This window comes from Prionailurus bengalensis, chromosome F2 (genome assembly GCF_016509475.1).
Source record: "Prionailurus bengalensis isolate Pbe53 chromosome F2, Fcat_Pben_1.1_paternal_pri, whole genome shotgun sequence".
In the NCBI taxonomy this organism is placed as follows: domain Eukaryota; kingdom Metazoa; phylum Chordata; class Mammalia; order Carnivora; family Felidae; genus Prionailurus; species Prionailurus bengalensis.
Genome location: NC_057353.1, coordinates 82,716,498 through 82,733,399, shown reverse-complemented (window position 1 = coordinate 82,733,399; position 16,902 = coordinate 82,716,498). Strand labels below are relative to the sequence as shown.

Below are 16,902 nucleotides of genomic sequence, written 5' to 3'. Positions count from 1 at the left end.
GCGTGCCCTCCATCCGGGGCCCCCACGCACACCCCGCCCCACTCCCCACACGGGGTGGCTGCACACAGTGGGAGGCAGGTACGGTCCTGGGGGTCACGGCCCCGCATCCCAGGGCTGACTTTATTGGGCCGGGCGCTAGAGGCCCCCGCGGGGCAGCTGCACGCGCACCGGGAGCAGCACCCGCAGCTGCTCCTCCGACGGCCGCTGAGCCCCGGTGATGAAGAGAAGGCGGAAGTGCCGCAGGCGCGCCTCCTGGAACCCGGCGGGGCCGTACTCGGGGCCGTCAGCGGGCCGCACCAGCGACAGGTACCGCTCCCGCTCCAGGAGCCCGCGGCCCAGCAGCTCCTGCGCCAGGCCGGGCTGCACCGCCTCCAGCTGCTGCCGCACGGCGGGGAACAGGTCCACGTCGCGCAGGTCGAACACCAGCGGCTTCCCGTACCTGCGGGGCAGGCGGGTGGGTGAGGGGCCGGCGGAGGGGCCCCTGCCCTCCGCCCACCTTACCTGAGCGCCCCCAGCAGCGCCAGCCGGATCCTCTCCGGCCGCAAGTGGTCCGGGTTCACCGCGTCCACGTAGTTGGTGTCTTGGTAGCGCAGGAAGGTGGCTGCCTGGCCCGAAGGGTCGATGACAAGAGGCCACCTGGGAGCGGCCGCCGGGTCACCGCCGTCCACCCAAACCCTCCGCTCGCCGTCACCCAACCCAGGCTACTGACCTGCCATCCGCGCGGATGCGGTCGCCCACATCCTTCATTAGTACGTCGTGCAGCTCAGTGACCTGGCATTTCAGCCCCGGCGCCGCCGCTGCCTCCTCCTCCTCCTCCTCCTCCCCTGTGGGGTCATAGGATGGTGACGGTGAGGCAGGAGGACCCAACGCCCCCACCCCCCACTCGCCCAGGAGTGGGCCCCGCCCCCCAGCCCCGCCCACCCTCCTGGGTCTGCTCCCGCAGCTCCAGCCTGGCCATGGCCAGCGTCTCCTCCACCTTCTGGGCCTCCAGACGTAGCCTGTCCACTTGGGCCTCCGCGTCCTTGATGGCCTGGGAGAGGGGCCCCACTCCGCTCAGAGCAAGGCTTTACACCTCCACACAGGGCGCCCCATACACCCAAGGAGGGGATAGCGGGCCCCCTTCCACCCCCGGAGGCCACTGCTGGAAGGTGACACCCCTTGGGGGGGGGGGGGGGGAGGAAGGAGACCCCTGCCCCAGAGCCCCAGGCCGGAGAGGGAGAAAGCCCACCTGCAGCGTGAGCTCAGTGCGGCCCAGGCGCCTCCCTTCACACTTGTCGTGCTCCATGATCCTCTGGTTGAGCTCACAGTAGGCCTGCTGCAGCTGGGCGGGAGGGCCCCGGGGAGGCTGGCCTGGAGCCCTGCAAACCGGCTCAGCGCCTCCCAGCACGCCTCCCGGGGCCAGCAGCCTGCAGGGCGCCTCCCTGCCCGCCCCCAGGCTTCCCATCGGCCAGGCTCCCCCTCACCTCTCTGTGGCGCCGCCGCCCTTCCTTAGCCAGCTGCTGCACTCGGACTTCAGGCTGGTGGGGGAGGGGACAGCCCGCTCAGAGCCGCCCCTTGCCGCCACCCCCACCCTCCCCCCCGCAGGCCGCACCGCTCGGCCTGTGCCTCCTCCTGTCGCTCGGCCTCCCGGGCCCGGCGCTGCCGCTCAGCCTCCATGCTCTGCAGCATGGCCTCAGTGAGGCCTAGGTCCCAGGACCTCAGCACACTAACCACGGCGTCCAGGGAGGCCACCTAGTGACAGACGACGCCGGTGAGGAGCCCAGCACGTGTGTCCTGTGTTCTGCCTGGCCTGGGAGGAGGCTCGGTTACTCTCCCGTTTAGAGAAAAGGGTGCAGAGCTGTCACAGCTCACCCCCCGAGGGCCCCCGAAGCCCTGACCGTCATGGTGCAGCTCCCCCCAAAGACTGGGACCCCCGAGGGTCCTCCGGGCCTCCCTCCCAAGACCGAGCAGGACTCCTTTCCCCCCCCCCCCACCCCCAGTCCCTCCTCCCTCCCCAGGCCCCCTGCAAACGCAGGCGTCCACTGCCCGGGTCACCCTTGGCACTGAGGGTTCCAGCCCTCGGTTCCCGTTCTTGGCTGTCTGTCCGCAGAACACCGCCCGCGCCCCCCTCGTCTCAAGCCTCCCCCCCCTCTCCAGGGGCCAGGGCCACACCCCCACCCCCACCCCCCGACGACCGAGGAGGGCGGGGCGGGGCGAGGCGGTGCTCCAGCCACGCTCACACACCTGCTCGGGGGTGCTACCGTCTTCTGCGTACACCCGGGGGTCCGCCCCGAGCTCCAGAAGCGCCTCCACAGCCTCCAGGTGCCCCCCGAAGGCCGCCCGGTACAGCGGCGTCCGGCCGTAGGCGCCCTGCGCGAGGGGCTCTTGAGCGAGGCCCGGGGTCCACGGGCGCCCGCCCCCGCCCCGGGCCCCCGCGCCCACCTTGCTGTTGGGGCTGGCGCCCTGCTCCGCCAGCAGCCGGATGGCCAGGGCCTGCCCGCCGGCCGCCGCCTCCGACAGCGGCGTGTTCCCGCCGCGGTCCTCGCTCTCCACCAGGGCCACGCGCCCCCGCCGCCGCAGCGCCAACCCCGCCTCGTCGTGGCCGACGCCCTCGCGAGTCAGCAGCTCGTCCACCTGCGCGCGGGCCCGCGGTCACCGCGCGGGCCCCGGGGGCGCCCCGACCCCGGCCCTCGCCCCGCCCCCCGCCTCCGGCCTCCCGCCTCCCGCCTCCCGCCCCCCGCCTCCCACCTCCCGCAGGACCGCCTTGATCTCGCCCAGGTCCCCGGCGAAGGCCGCCTCCCGCAGCCGCGCCCCGCGCTGTCGATCCTCCTGCCGCCGCCGCTCGGCCGCCTCCTCCGCCTCCCGCCGCCTTCGCGCCGCCTCCTGCTCCCTCCGCACCAGGGCCACGAAGGCCTGCGGGCAGACCCGCACCGAGGAGTCGCGCGCCCCGGGTCACCGGCCGCCCCGCGGTCACACCTCGGCTGTGCAGAGTTCCCGCCACTGGGATCGGACCTCCGGGCCCAGCCGGCCCGGCCGCCTCACCTCCCTCTCCAGCCGTTCAACGCGCTGCAGGTAGTTGCGGTGCTCCTGCCGGCGGCGGGCCAGGGCCCTGCGGGCCAGGAGCTGCCGGAACGCACACTGGATGATCGTGGCCGCTCGATCCTCCGCGGCGGGCCCTGGGGGTGGAGAGAGGGCTCGGGGGTCACGCAGCCGCTGGGACCCCAACACCAGGCGTGCCAGACCTCCAGGTTCACCCCACCAAAGGACGGAAATGTTCTAAAATCTGCAAACACGGGGGCACCTGGCCGGCTTGGATGGTAGAGCGGTGACTCTCCATCTCAGGGTTGTAAGTCGCAGCCACATGTGGGGTGGAGAGGTCACTTCACAATAAAATCTTTAAAATTGGCAAATGTGGCCGCTCGGGAATAATCCACCGGCCGAGAGCAGAGGTGGAGGAGGACCCACAGGCGAGGGTAGAGTTAGGCCCCCAACTCCTGACCTGCCCCATCCCAGACACAGCTGGGACCCCCAGAGACCCCCGCTGCGGAAGACCAGCCGGAGAAGCTAGTGGGCACCGGAGGAATGGTGAGAAACATGGCCTCGGGCAGAGAAGCCCCCACGTGCCCCCCACAGGCCCCGCCTGGGCATGCAGGGGCTGGGCAGGGCGGGCACAAGCCCACGGGGACTCGGAAGAGGGAGCCCAAGGTGCCTGCGGCCCGAGCTCCAGGCCCCACGCAGCCTCCGTGGGGGGCTATGCACCCCGCAGGGAGCACGGGAACCCGACCCGCACTGGACGAGAGTCCGCACCCCGTGCCCTGGCCCCCTGCCCACCTGAGGTCGGGTGGGTTCACGTCTCTGGGCCTCCGCGTCCCTTTCTGCAAAACGGGGTGACCGTGACGGTGACACCCCACGGGGCCCCTGCGGGCTCCCAAAAGTTACTCGGTGCTCGGCACGTGCTCCTGGAGTCGTGCGCCAGAGCGGCAGGGCGGTAGCCACGCCTGAGTGTGGCAGGGCCACCGCAGCGCGACCTCGCGGCGTCGGGCCACGAAGGCCGCTCACCCAAAGCGCCCAGAGCCGCGCAAGAGCCTGAGAGGGACTCCGTGCGACAAGGAGTCGAGGGGCGGGGACAGTGAGCGAGGCCGGGCGGCCGGAAAGCTGGTGCGGCGGACAGTGGACAAGCGGAGACAGCGTAGAGAGGGAGGCGAGAACGATGAAACGCGAGGGTTATCCGAGTCTCCGGAGGTCTCCCCGTTGTGGTCTCCGCGTTCCAGAGATAAAACACCAACAGATCTCCTGACCTGGGTCTTGCGGGTGACGAGAAAAACGTACCGGGAAACGGACGTCTGGCATCAGGCGCACCGCAACTAGGTCGTTGAACCTTCAAACGACAGCCAGAAAGTTCTTCGAGCCTCCGGATCGAAAGAGAAGCCGACTTGGGCTTCTCCTAAGACGCTTCCCGGCCACAGGAAAGGTCACGGGTCAGGGACTTGGTGTCCACAAAACTGAAGGGAAAAGAGAAGCCGAAGATCCACAGGGACTCTTCTCCCGGGGGCAGAGCGGGGCGTTCAGACCGACAGACAGGACGACAGCGTGACTGCCTCGCAGGCACGAGTGGAAGGGGGGAGGGGGAGCGGCCGCCCCGGGAAGGGGGCCGCAGACCCAGCAGGGCGTCGGGCAACTCGCGGCGCCAGGGGGACAAAACCTGCACGTGATCCGGAGCGCGCCCGGAAGGCTTTGGGCTGAGGCTCCGCTAATGGAAATACAGAAGGCGATTTGGGAGCCGCACAGGAAGAAAAGGACCCGTTGCTTCCCTGAAACGCAAATGTCAGTGAGCGCCCCCATCTCACGTGGCGCCACGCTGGGCGGGAACCCTGAAGGAGCCAGTCTTGGGGACGCGGAACAGAAGCCCCAGCAAATCAATCAGTCCTTGACGGGATCCAGATCTGGAGCCGCCCCCGCCCACCCCCCCCCCCACACACCTGATGCCTGCCCCAGACCAAACAAATGGGCCCTGCAGGAGGATGGTGCTGCCCAGGGCTTGGGCACGTTCCAGAATGTTTTGTGTGCCACGTACCAAAATCATCAGGCAAATGAAGAAACACCATCTTACTGAAAAAGAAAATGATGAACAACAGAAATAAACCCAGATAGAGCAAATAAGGAGTTCTTGGACGCGGACCTCATGTCTGAGTGACACATTCTCAGAATTAAAGACAAATTAAAAAGCTTTGGGACACCTGGGTGGCTCAGTCGGTTCAGCGTCCGACTTCGGCTCAGGTCATGAGCCCCGCGTCCGGCTCTGTGCCGACAGCTCGGAACCTGAAGCCTGCTCCAGATTCTGTCTCCCTCTCTCTGCCCCTCCTCCAGTCTCCCTCCCTCTCTCAAAAATAAATAACATTAAAAAACAATTTTTTTAAACATTAAAAAAAAATGGGGGGCACCTGGGTGGCTCAGTCGGTTAAGCGTCCGACTTCCGCTCAGGTCACGATCTCACGGTTCGTGGGTTCCAGCCCCGTGTTGGGCTCTGTGCGGACAGGGCAGAGCCTATTTGGAATTCTCTCTCTTTCCCTCTCTGCGCCTCCCCTGCTCACGCTTTCTCCCTCTCTCTCAAAATAAATAAACTTAATAAAAAAAATTGGGGCAGAGAACTGGAAACGATAATAATAAAGAACTAAATGGAAATCTGAGAAGGTAAAGATATAAAACCTGAAGTTGAGAGTTCAACGGGCAAGCTCACTGGGGTATGAGACACGGCTGAAAACAGAACAAACTGGAAGCAAGACACACGGAGACACCAGGTTAAAGGTGCAGAGGCCAGAGGAAAGGTCTAGCACGCGCGTAACTCAAGATGCAAGCTTAAGGGACAGGGATGAGGTAGCAACATTCAGAGAAAACTTTTCAAAACTAACAAAAGACGTGGAAAACAAGCAGGGGCTCACACCCACAGCACGCCACGGTAAAATCGCTGAAAGCTAAAGACGGCGAGAAAAGTCTTCAAATTAAAGGAAAAAAGGTCAATTACCTTCAAAGGGATAAAGAAAAAATTAAGGCAAAACAAACACACCTTTGGACACACAAAAGGGCCTCAGCAGCCGCAGAGCAGCCCAGCAGGGGTGCGGGTGCGGGCAGGGGCAGGGGCAGGGGCAGGGTCCACGGAGAGAACGCACGTGCGGGGGAGATGCTCCCCAGACAGCGCTGCCGTCGCAAACACGGCTGAGTTAGGACACGCACAACACCGGGGCATGTGCCCAGAGGAGGGCAGGGGTAGTTCAAAGTGCCGAGGTCCGAGCCATGTCAGGACGGGGGACAGTCCCACCGGACTTGAAGACTCCAGGACAGGTGACCGCGGCAGGATTAGTATAGAAACACTGGCAGGCACGCCTGGGGTGGCGCCCAGCAGTTTGGGCCCCGTGTCGGCCCCCTCCTGGAACAGGGGTCCCGTCCGTGTGGTGCAGGCGGTGGGCACTGCGCCCCGTGGCTACCCCACGCTCTACAGGGCTCCCCCTCGGCAGACGGGGATCGCTGTTGTGGGCCCCGCGAGAAGGCCACGGGGAGGCACACGCACACGCCCAGGCCGCAGGAGTGCAACACGGCACACGCGAGCTGTCTTCCGTTACTGAGTTTGTGGCCATTTGTCAAGGCAGCAACAGAAAACACAAAGTTATGCCCAACTGCGAGTGGTAAGTAAAGTCTAAGGCAACAGGCGTCTCTGGAGCTAAAGAACATTCCAGAAGGGGAGGGAGCAGTCTGCCAGGCAGTATGGCTCTTACAAAGACGTCCACCTCTGCTGACAAGGCCTCAAAATGCACCGAGCAAAACTATGAAGAGTAGCCGACGAATCTAAAATGGCACTAGGGGGGCGCCCGGGGGCTCAGTTGGTGAAGCGTCCGACTTCGGCTCAGGTCATGATCTCGCAGTTCACGGGTTCGAGCCCCGCGTCGGGCTCTGTGCTGACGGCTCAGTCTGGAACCTCCTTCGGATTCTGTGTCTCCCTCTCTCTGCTCCTCCCCCGCTCACTCTCTGTCTCTCAAAACTGAATAAACGTTAATAAATAAAACCATAATGTGTGTAACGACACAGGAAACGTCTATTTTACGGCTAACACTCTGCCTGGCCGACACGTTGAAAATGCAGGACCCAGTCACCACCGAACCCCGTCACCACGGGACTCTGTCACCACTGAACCCTGTTGACAGGGAGCACGGGGCAGGCCGGGGCCCAGCACAAGCTAGCACCTCCCCCCCCCCATCGTGGGTTATGTGGGACATTCCTCAGGCCCTCCGGGCTGCCCAAGGACAAAGGAGAGGAAAGGAAACCAAGGCTTAACCGATAGAGATCACAGTCCTGCAGGGCCTGAGTCTCCAAGTAAATTCCAGGAAAAAGGCAGTCTTCTCAATGGCCTCATCTCCAGAAACTCCCTCCTGCCTCAGGGCTAATGCTTTGCTAGAGGGAAAAACCACCTCGGCTCGACACTAGCTGGGCCTCCAGGAATCTCGAATCCTCTTTAGGATGTGGAAATCCCTTCAAGAAACTTCCTCTTGAGGTCATCCCCCGACCGACCGACTGACCGCACAGTACACGAGCAGTCTCTCTGCACCACCCCAGGCAGCTCTCCCTGCCCTCGGGTCCTGGCCCCGGGCTTTACTAAAATCACCTTCTTGCCCCAAAGACGACTTCCAGGATTCCTTCTCGGCGGTGGGCTCCGGACCCGCCACCGTCACCCCCAAACCTCATCACCTGTCACCACGGTTAAGGTTAAGATCAAATAAGGAAAAATCAAGTAGGGATACCCATATATTTAGAAATTCTGAAGTACGTTTTACAATAAGCCGCGTGTCAGAGGACAAAACACGAGGAAAACGATAAAGTACGTGGAAGCAAATGTTCACGGCGCGCGTGTGTCCCGCCGCGCGGTCAGAGGGCGCAGAGCGCTATCCGAGGGCGACGCCTCCTCCGCGGGTCGGGCCGCGCGGCAGAGCCCGAGTGGGGAGTAAGCTTTTGCCATTTGAAACCAAGAAACTTGTTCCTGAAGGCCCGGCCCATCCTGACCGATTCAGAAGCAGGTGGCAGACGTTCAGACTGAACCGTGTGGCCCGGGCTTCGGGCCGAGGCGGGGGGGCGCGCAGAGGACGCCCTCTGGGACACACGAGGCACCGCGTGAACTTGTGGCGCCAGGGTGCCAGCTGGGAGCACACGTTGGCAGCGCGCCCCTGGCTGCTTTTGACAAAGACGAGCTCGGAGCACGAGAATTCGTTTTGCAAGTCGAAGGGGAAAGCAGGCAAGTCCGCGCTTCGAGGACCGACCACCTGGATGGAAACGGAAACTCTTTCAAATCCCAAATAGCGCGGGGCAAAATTGAGGGGACGTTTGAGGGACACGCGCGGTGAGAACTCAGCCCCGCGTCGAGGACAGAGCCACGGGCAGGGCCGGGTCTGGGGAGTCCTCTCCTGTGACTGGGCACGACCCTCCCATCGGCCCCGGTAAGCTCCAGGCAGCCACGATTAGCGACAGGGATGAAAGACAGTGAGGGGAGGCGAGACAGGGAGACGGACCCCGCCGGCCAGGGCTCCCGGCGCGCGAAGTCGTCCGGAGCCGCACAGGGGGCCGGGGCGGGGGGCAGAACTGGACATCACGCGTGTCCACGCCGCCTCGTTCCGAACAGCGGGCGCGTGGGTGATGTGTTGCTTTTTCCTTTGATTTTCCGGCACGGCTTCAGATTCGTATGAGTGCGTGGGCTTGGGGGTGCTATCTCATAGGCGTGCACCTGTCCTGCACGGCTGGGACCATCGGCTGTGGACGTCCCTCCGGCCGGCGCCCCCCGACGGCTGGTGCTTCTCTCTCTATCCTCCCATCGCCAGAAGGTCCGATCGGAAGAACACGGACGCTTCAAGAATTACGGGGTCCTCGAGAGAGAGCGACGCGCTATGAACACCCCTAAGTTCCCAGATGGAGGCCTCAGGGGCCGTCCGAGACCTTGTTAAAACGACCTCTTGTGCCTCACAGACGCGGGACAGGCAGATAAGCACCAACTGCAGGCTCGGTCGTGTGCGTCGGAAAACCACCACCACCGTCCCCACCTGCTTCACGGGGTTTTGGCTTGGGTTCTCTGTATTGGTTAGTCGGATACAAAATACTTAGGGCAGGGGCTCGCCCGCGGTGAGCAGGCGATAAGTGTGACGATCGTCACTGTTCTTGTACGAAAAGCCAAGTGGGAGAGCCGTGAACTTCCTACCAGAAGAGCCAATCAAAGAAAAGATAGCAAAATTAAGAGCATGTACAGATTCACGGCACAGCGGAGGAACTAAGGTCTTCGGTTTTCGTACCGCAGCCGACGGAGTGTGTGGACGGCGACTAAGTGACGGTGCGCTTAATCAGAAGCTCACTTCAGTCGCACCTGCCGCTCCAGACACGCCTTCCCGTTAATGGAACCCATCAAGGCAGCACTTAGCACCGGTCATGGCTGCGACTCTTAACCCGGCCAATGTCTGTCCTAGCCCGGGAAACATCGGCCACAAGTGGCTACTTCAGTGCAGTGACAAAAACCCAGTTGTCCGGGGGCACCTGGTGGGCTCAGTCGGTGGAGCGTGTGGCTCTTGATCCCGGGGTCATGAGTTCGAGCCCCACCCTGGATGTAAAGATTACTTAAATAAACTTTAAAAAGAAAACATTCGGGGCGCCTGGGTGGCTCAGTCAGTCAGGCGTCCGACTTCGGCTCAGGTCACGATCTCGTGGTTTGTAGGTTCGAGCCCCCGCGTCGGGCTCTGTGCTGACAGCTCAGAGCCTGGAGCCTCCTTTGGATTCTGTGTCTCCCTCTGTCTCTGCCCCTCCCCTGCTCACACTCTATCTCTCTCTCTCAAAAATAAATAAACATTAAAACAATTCTAAACAACAAAAAATGAAAAAAAATTTAAAAAGTTCTTCTGGGTTGTCACTCCTGTTACTTTTAGCACACAACTGTTCAAAGTGACAGACATATTTCAAAATTTGGAGGTACGATCACAGAACATAAATACACAAGTGGCTCGAGCAAGCAGAAGGGTAGCGAGATAGAATTTGCACGAGACTCATTGCAGGCCAAGGAGCCCAGCATCTCTCCCGCCCCTGCCACAGGCCTTGGAAAAGGAGCCTGATGAAGTAACCAGAGACGCAGGCAGGGACGCCCCTGCAGGGGCCCATCATCCCGGGTCCCCCCACCCCACCCCTGCCTCCGTGCGGGTGCAGCGAAGGCGTTCCAGGCTCTGACTTCTGGGGAGGTGACAACTGAAGTGAGTCTTGCACGCGTCCTGAGTGTGGGGTCTGGGACGGCCACCCTTCCGAAATCTAGGCGGCCCTCGGCAGCCTGCAGGTGCCCCGAGGCCGGGCCTCCGCTGCCCACTCAGAGGCGGAAGCCCAGCTCTTGGGGGCCCGCCGCTGGGCTCCTGGCCTGCACAGCCGCCCAGGTACCGGCCTCCCACAAGCTCCTGAGCTCGGCCATCCCCTCGACAGCCCCTTGCCCGCCCAGGGAAGATGGCCACTTCTGAGGCTTATTTCTGTGAGCTTCCGTGGTCCCTTCCTGATTTTTTAGACTCCCAACAGCTGTTCAACCAACTGTCCTATTAAAGTCTGTCTTTTGATTTTAGCAAGTTTCTGTTTCCTGGAGGGCATTCTGACGGGGACAGTACCTGGTACCAGAACAGACCCTAAAAGATACAATCGCACAATCAGTTTGGTCCCGCTCTCATCTTTGACCATGGTACCGAGCTCCTGGCCAGCAGGAAGGGAGATGCCCGTGATCCGTGGCAAGAAGCAGCGAACCAGACCGTCGCAACGAACCAGACCGGCACCTGTGCTCGAACAGGAGGCCTGGATGCCTTCGGGGGGGACCCTGCAGCCCATCGCACTCAACCTGCCTCCAAGCTCCCCAACGGCCCCGTTTGCGAGGGGGACTCGGCCCCAGGGGAAGGGCGGGGGCCAGAATTCGGACCGAGCACCGGGGCCCCAAAACACCACCGCGGTCCTCTAGTGACAGCGGGGGCTTCTCGTGGACAGGAGACGGTGGAACTGGGGCGCAAGAGGGGGGCCGAAGGCAAGAGGAGGGAGAAGGGGCTTGCTCTCCCCCGTCTGCTGCGCATTCTCACACCGCCCCGGCCACGCGGCGGCTTCCGTGTCAGAGGAGGCCGGTCTTCTGAACCAGGCGGTGGCCTCCGCTGAAGCAGCCGCCCTGAGAGGCGAGCTCCCCGTGACCTCTCACCACACCCGGCCCATAATCAGAGCCAAGGGTCCGAGCAGACGGGCGGGGAAGTGCAAGCCGGCTCCAGGAAGAAACAGCCGGCTTTCAAAAAACTCTTTTTTGCAGGAAACGGTCGATGTGAGTCTACAAAGCCTCCGCCGACTGGGATCCTGGGGCACCCCCTGCGCTAAAACAGTAAGAAGGACACTTGTGGGGACGCCTGGGCGGCTCGGTCAGTTAAGCCTGCCTGGGATTCTCTCGCTCTCGGCCCCTCCCCCACTCGTGCTCTGTCTCTCTCTCTCTCAAAATAAATACACTCGAAAAGAAAAAAGAAAGACTGGGCGCCTGGGTGGCGCAGCCGGTTGAGCGTCCGACTTCAGCCAGGTCACGATCTCGCGGTCCGTGAGTTCGAGCCCCGCGTCGGGCTCTGGGCTGATGGCTCAGAGCCTGGAGCCTGTTTCCGATTCTGTGTCTCCCTCTCTCTCTGCCCCTCCCCCGTTCATGCTCTGTCTCTCTCTGTCCCAAAAATAAATAAACGTTGAAAAAAAAATTAAAAAAGAAAAAAGAAAGAAGAGGGTGTCTGGGTGGCTCAGCTGAGCTTCCGACTCTTGACTTCGGCTCGGGTGGTGATCTTGCGGTTCCTGGGTTTGGGCCCCGCATCGCCCTCTGTGCTGGCGGCTTGGAGCCTGCCTGGGATTCTCTCTCTCTCTCTCTCTCTCTCTCTCTCTCTCCCTCCCTCCCACCCTCCCCCCCCACTCAAAAAATAAACAAGCTCATTTTAAAAATTACTTTAAAAAGACAAAAGGAAGAAAGACGCTTGTGAGTGACTGCGGAGCTCAGTGGCGACTCCAAGGGGAATGACCAGTTTCTGGAAGAGAAGAGGTTAAGTGGCTGCAGCATGCCGTCGTGACAGGCAGAAGGCAGAGTGGTGGTCAGGGCGCCCTGACGTGCAACGGGACACGTGGGCAGTGTGCGGGGCACCGTTCGATCTGTAAAGTCAGAATAACCCCAGGCTCTGCCGATCAGGTATCTGGCGTCAGCCATCACAGTCGCCCGCGGTCCCAGACCAGCGCCAAAGTCAAAGGCGGAGCCGCTCTCGGAGGAGGACCCAGCCACAAGCTCTGTCCCGACACCGAATACTCTTCCAGTCCTTCCTCAGAGGGGTCCGTGGCCCTGTGGCTGAACGAAGCGCACACTGGGCAGAGGGGGGTGGGGTGTAGACCTTCAGAGGACCCCCGGGGGTGGTATCTAAACCGCCACCTCCACCCGCAGCTTTGCAGCAGCGTCAGGGTCCTCTGCTGGCAGAAGGGGCGTCCGCGAGGAAGGCACCGTGGCTTGAGTCGTCTCCCCCGGGTCCGGCAGGTCTACGGATCTGACCTGTACGTTGGGATGGGTCTGCTCAGCCGCTGGCGGGAGGCTCACCTCGGCGCCTTGACCGGCGGGGCCATTACGGCAGGAAGAGCCAAGCGGGGCCCCAGGAAACTTCCTCCCGACCAAGACGGTGGACAAGATAGAAACACTGCTTTCCCGGAGGACTCGGAGAGATCAGCAGCGACACCAAGGCCTGGAGGGATCCACGTACATAGTCAACTGATCTTTACCAAGAAGCAAAGGCCGCCTTTCCAACGAACGGGCAGGGACAGCTGGCCACCCACGTGCAAAGGGGGAGAGAACGTAGGCTCACAGCTGCACACACTGTACAGAAATTCACTCACAATGGATCACAGACCGGGGGCGACCGACCGGCTCAGCCGGTGAGGTGTGCGATTCCTGATCTCGGGGTTGTGGGTTCAAGCCCCACACTGGCTGGAGAGATTACTTAAAAAACTAAAATCTTTAAAAAAAAAAAAAAAATGGATCACAGCCCCGAACATAAAATGCAAAACTATAAAGCTCTTAGAAGATGACACGGGACAAAACCTGGATGGCCGTGGGTATGCTGACCATCTTTAGATGCAATCTCAAAGGCACCATCCAGGGGCGCCTGGGTGGCTCAGTCGGTTGGGCGTCCGACTTCGGCTCAGGTCACGATCTCACGGTCTGTGAGTTCGAGCCCCGCGTCGGGCTCTGGGCTGATGGCTCGGAGCCTGGAGCCTGCTTCCGATTCTGTGTCTCCCTCTCTTCTCTGCCCCTCCCCTGTTCATGCTCTGTCTCTCTCTGTCTCAAAAAATAAATAAAACGTTAAAAAAATTTTTTTTTAATAAAAAAAAAAAAAAAAAAAAAGGCACCATCCAGAAAGGAAATCATTGATACGCTGGACCTCATTCACTTAAAAAATTCCTGCTCTGTGAAAGACAGTGTCAGAGAGTGAGAAGACGAGCCACAGACGGGAGAAAATATTTGCAAAAGACACATCTGGTAAAAGCATGTCACACGGGGCGCCCACTCGTGATTTCGGCGCAGGTCAGGATCTCGCGGTTCTTGAGTTTGAGTCCCGCATCAGGTTTGGCACTGACGGTAAGGAGCCTGCTTGGGACGCTCTCTCGCTCTCCCTGTTTTGCTCTCTCCCTCTTCAAATACATAAATAAACTTAAAAAAAGAAAAAAAAACCCACGTTATCCAGAGTATACAAAGAACTCTTGAAACTCAGCAGGAAGGAAACAAACAACACAGTTAAAAAACAGGCCAGAGGCCTTAACAGACGAGTCCCCCAAAGAAGATAAACAGATGGCAAACAATCATATAAAAGATGCTCCACATCACATGTTATCTGGGAAATGCAAATTAAGACAACGAGATCCGCCCGCACACCTACTAGAACGGCCAAAATCCAGAGCACCGACAACACCCGATGCTGGTGAGGACGCGGAGCCACAGGAACGTTCGCTCGTGGCTGGTGGGAAAACGGAATGGGGCAGCCACTTTGGAAGACAGTCTGGAGAGTTCTTATAAAATTAAACATGCTCTGGCCACGTGATCCTGGAGTCACACTCCTTGCTGCTTATTACCTAAAGGAGATGAGAACTTGTGTCCACACGACAACCTGCACACGGGTGTTCACAGCGGCTTCATTCAGAGCCCCCAAACCCTGGAACAGCCGAGGTGTCCGTCAGCAGGTGAACGGACAACCTGTGGTCCATCCAGACAACGGGATGTGGGTCGGCACTAAGCAGGAACGGGCTGTCGAGCCGTGAAAAGACCTGGAGGGACCCTAAATGCATATTACGAGGTAAAAGAAGCCAGTCCGAAAAGGCTACGCACGGTACGATTCCAAGTCTGTGACATTCTGGAAAAGGCAAAACCGTGGAGACGGTAAAAGACGAGTGGGGGCCAGGGGCCGGGGGGACGGGAGGGACAGAGGATTCAGGGCAGTGAAGCTACTCTGTGTGACACTCTCAGTATCGGGCACACGGATCACACGTCTGTCCAAACCCGCAGAATGTGCGGGCCTAGAGTGAGCCCTGAGGTAAACTGTGGATGCCGGCTGCTGACGAGGCATCACGATCAGGTACCCGTGTCCGTTCACCGACTGGGACGCAGGTACCACTCTGGCGGGGATGCTGACAGCTGGGCAGATCGCACACGAGCGGGGGCAGGGGGTATATGTGAAGTCTGTGTACTTTCCCCTCCGTGCTGCTGGGAACCTGAAAGTGCTCTAAAAAATAAAGCCTTAATTTAGACAAGAAGGCAGGAAGGCTCGAGGAGAGCGGGAGTGGGGTCCCCAGAATATCTCCACTGAATTCACCAATCCGGCCTTTGCAGAAAGTGAGTAATGGCGGAAGATAACGGAGCACGAGCATGGTGACCTTGACTGGGTGGCAGGGCCGGTCGGGTCTGCCGTCCGGAAGCGGCGCCTTCGCGGGAGCCGATCCGCCTCTGGCAGATCGTATGTGGCGACTGATTTGGCACATGTTTTCCCCTCAACAGCCATCACCGGGAGGGCCTGGCCAGGGCGGCAGTCTCCCCTCACCATCTCTTCCCAAGACCCCGGCTACGCTCTGCCTTCTACTCCGCTATGGCTCACAGGGACCGTGGGAGACAGAACGATGCCCCTGCCAAAGATGCCCATGTGCTGGTCCCTGGAGCCCGCGAGGGTGCTGTGTTACATGCAGGAAGGAATTAAGATCGAAGATGGAATTAAGGCACTCATCAGCTGACCTTAAATAGGATGATCACCCTGGCTTATGCAGGTAGACGCAATGCAATCACAAGGCTTCTTACAAGTAGAAGAGACGGGGGCGCCTGGGCGGCTCAGTCCGGTGAGCGTCTGACTCTTGATTTTGACCCAGGTCATGATCTCACGGTTCGTGAGTTCCAGCCCCACGTCGGGCTCTGTGATGACAGTGCGGAGCCTGCTAGGGATTTTCTCTCCGCCCCACCCCTGCTCATGTGCTCTCTCTCAAAATATACAAGCTTAAAAAAAAAAAAAAAAAAGTGGAAGAAAGACAAAAGAGCCCATAGGGAGCTGTGACTCGAAAGAAGGTCCAACAGATGCCACACTGCTGACCCGGAAGGTGAGGAAGGGCCAGGAACCGGGAACGCGGGCACCTCCAGGAGGGAGGACACAGATTTCCCTCTGGAGCCCCAGGAAGGATCTCGGTCTTGCCATGGCCTTTCTGTCACCCGCCGAGGCCCGTGTCGGACTTCTAAGCTACAGTGCTGGCCGTCACAGCAACTGCAGACAGTGGACACGGGAACCCAGATGCTCCTGGCACCTCCCCGGTCCAGGGAGCTCCAGACAGCGGAGGCAAAAGCACGCCGGTGAAGTCTCGAGGGTTCATGAATCCGGGGCGCGTTGGGACATCTCGAGGTAAAGGAGAAGTGGCTGTGCCCTGTACGAGGAAGAGGCAGGCCCGTGAGGACTTGATAGCAGCACAGGCCATACCTGGGAGTACGGCCCACCCCGCTTACTGAGAGACCCAGAAAAGGCCACCGGCTCCAGCAGGGCCCAGAGGTTTGGCGGAGGCAGGAGGCGAGGCTGGCCCTGCCGGGGGGTCTGTGGGGAGAAGGATGCCGTCAGCAAGGCCGGGGGACGGCCGCAGGCTCTAGAGTAAGGCTCTGCCTTCCGGGACAGAACACCATTCGTGGTTTGGCCCCTGGGGAGGCGGGGGTCCGGCTGGGGCACCGGAGGACGTGCAAACTGGGGGGTCAATCGCCGCCTGGGGTCCTCGCCCGTGGACCCCCGGCACGGGGCACACGCAGCGGCAATCCACTGCGTGACAACAACGAGCCACCGAGGAGGCGCAGTACATTCCGTGACCCACACGGTCCTGCCGTCCTGTCCTCTCTCCAGCAGGATCACAGCCTCGCCACCTGGGAGGACAGGAGGCGGAGCAGAGTCTCGCCTTGATGCACAGGAGGCTCAGCCATGTGATCGCCGCCTATGACGCTCCTCTGTCAGGGGGACCTAAAAGACGGCGGTGGAGGGGCTCCCCCAGGGGCACCTGGTCACCCCTCCCTATGGGTGGGAAGAGTGGCCGGGAGTGTGCAGAAAATGGGACCCCAGGACACTGGTGAAAGGCTTGGCTGGCTCCTCAGGAACACACACTGAGCAGGACTGGGATGACAGAGACACGCAGGTCTGGAAAGGCACGAGGATGGGCACGCGGCAGGAGCAGGCTGGGGGCACCACACAAGGGTGGCTGGCTCTGCATCTCACTGTGACACGCCCAGACACAGCCCGCCGCGGAGGAGACGACAAACACCCAGGTGGACAGCACGAGGGACCCGTGGGTATCGGCCGGCCTCTCCGCTCGGCCGCCCAGTGCTCACGT

General features: G+C 61.0%; 1 protein-coding gene across 1 annotated transcript; it reads right to left on the bottom strand.

The window, feature by feature from the left end:
* Window positions 1-79: 79 nt before the first annotated feature.
* On the bottom strand, window positions 80-10,854 carry IQANK1 (IQ motif and ankyrin repeat containing 1). The gene is made up of 12 exons (XM_043602194.1): window positions 10,678-10,854; window positions 3,022-3,255; window positions 2,728-2,892; window positions 2,422-2,613; window positions 2,224-2,349; window positions 1,606-1,731; window positions 1,464-1,517; window positions 1,229-1,321; window positions 922-1,030; window positions 710-824; window positions 502-636; window positions 80-439 (listed from the first exon to the last, which is right to left on the bottom strand). Exons 1-12 carry the CDS (start codon window positions 10,852-10,854, stop codon window positions 136-138), a joined length of 1,830 nt encoding a protein of 609 aa, XP_043458129.1. The 3' UTR covers window positions 80-135.
* Between the last annotated feature and the right edge of the window lie 6,048 nt (window positions 10,855-16,902).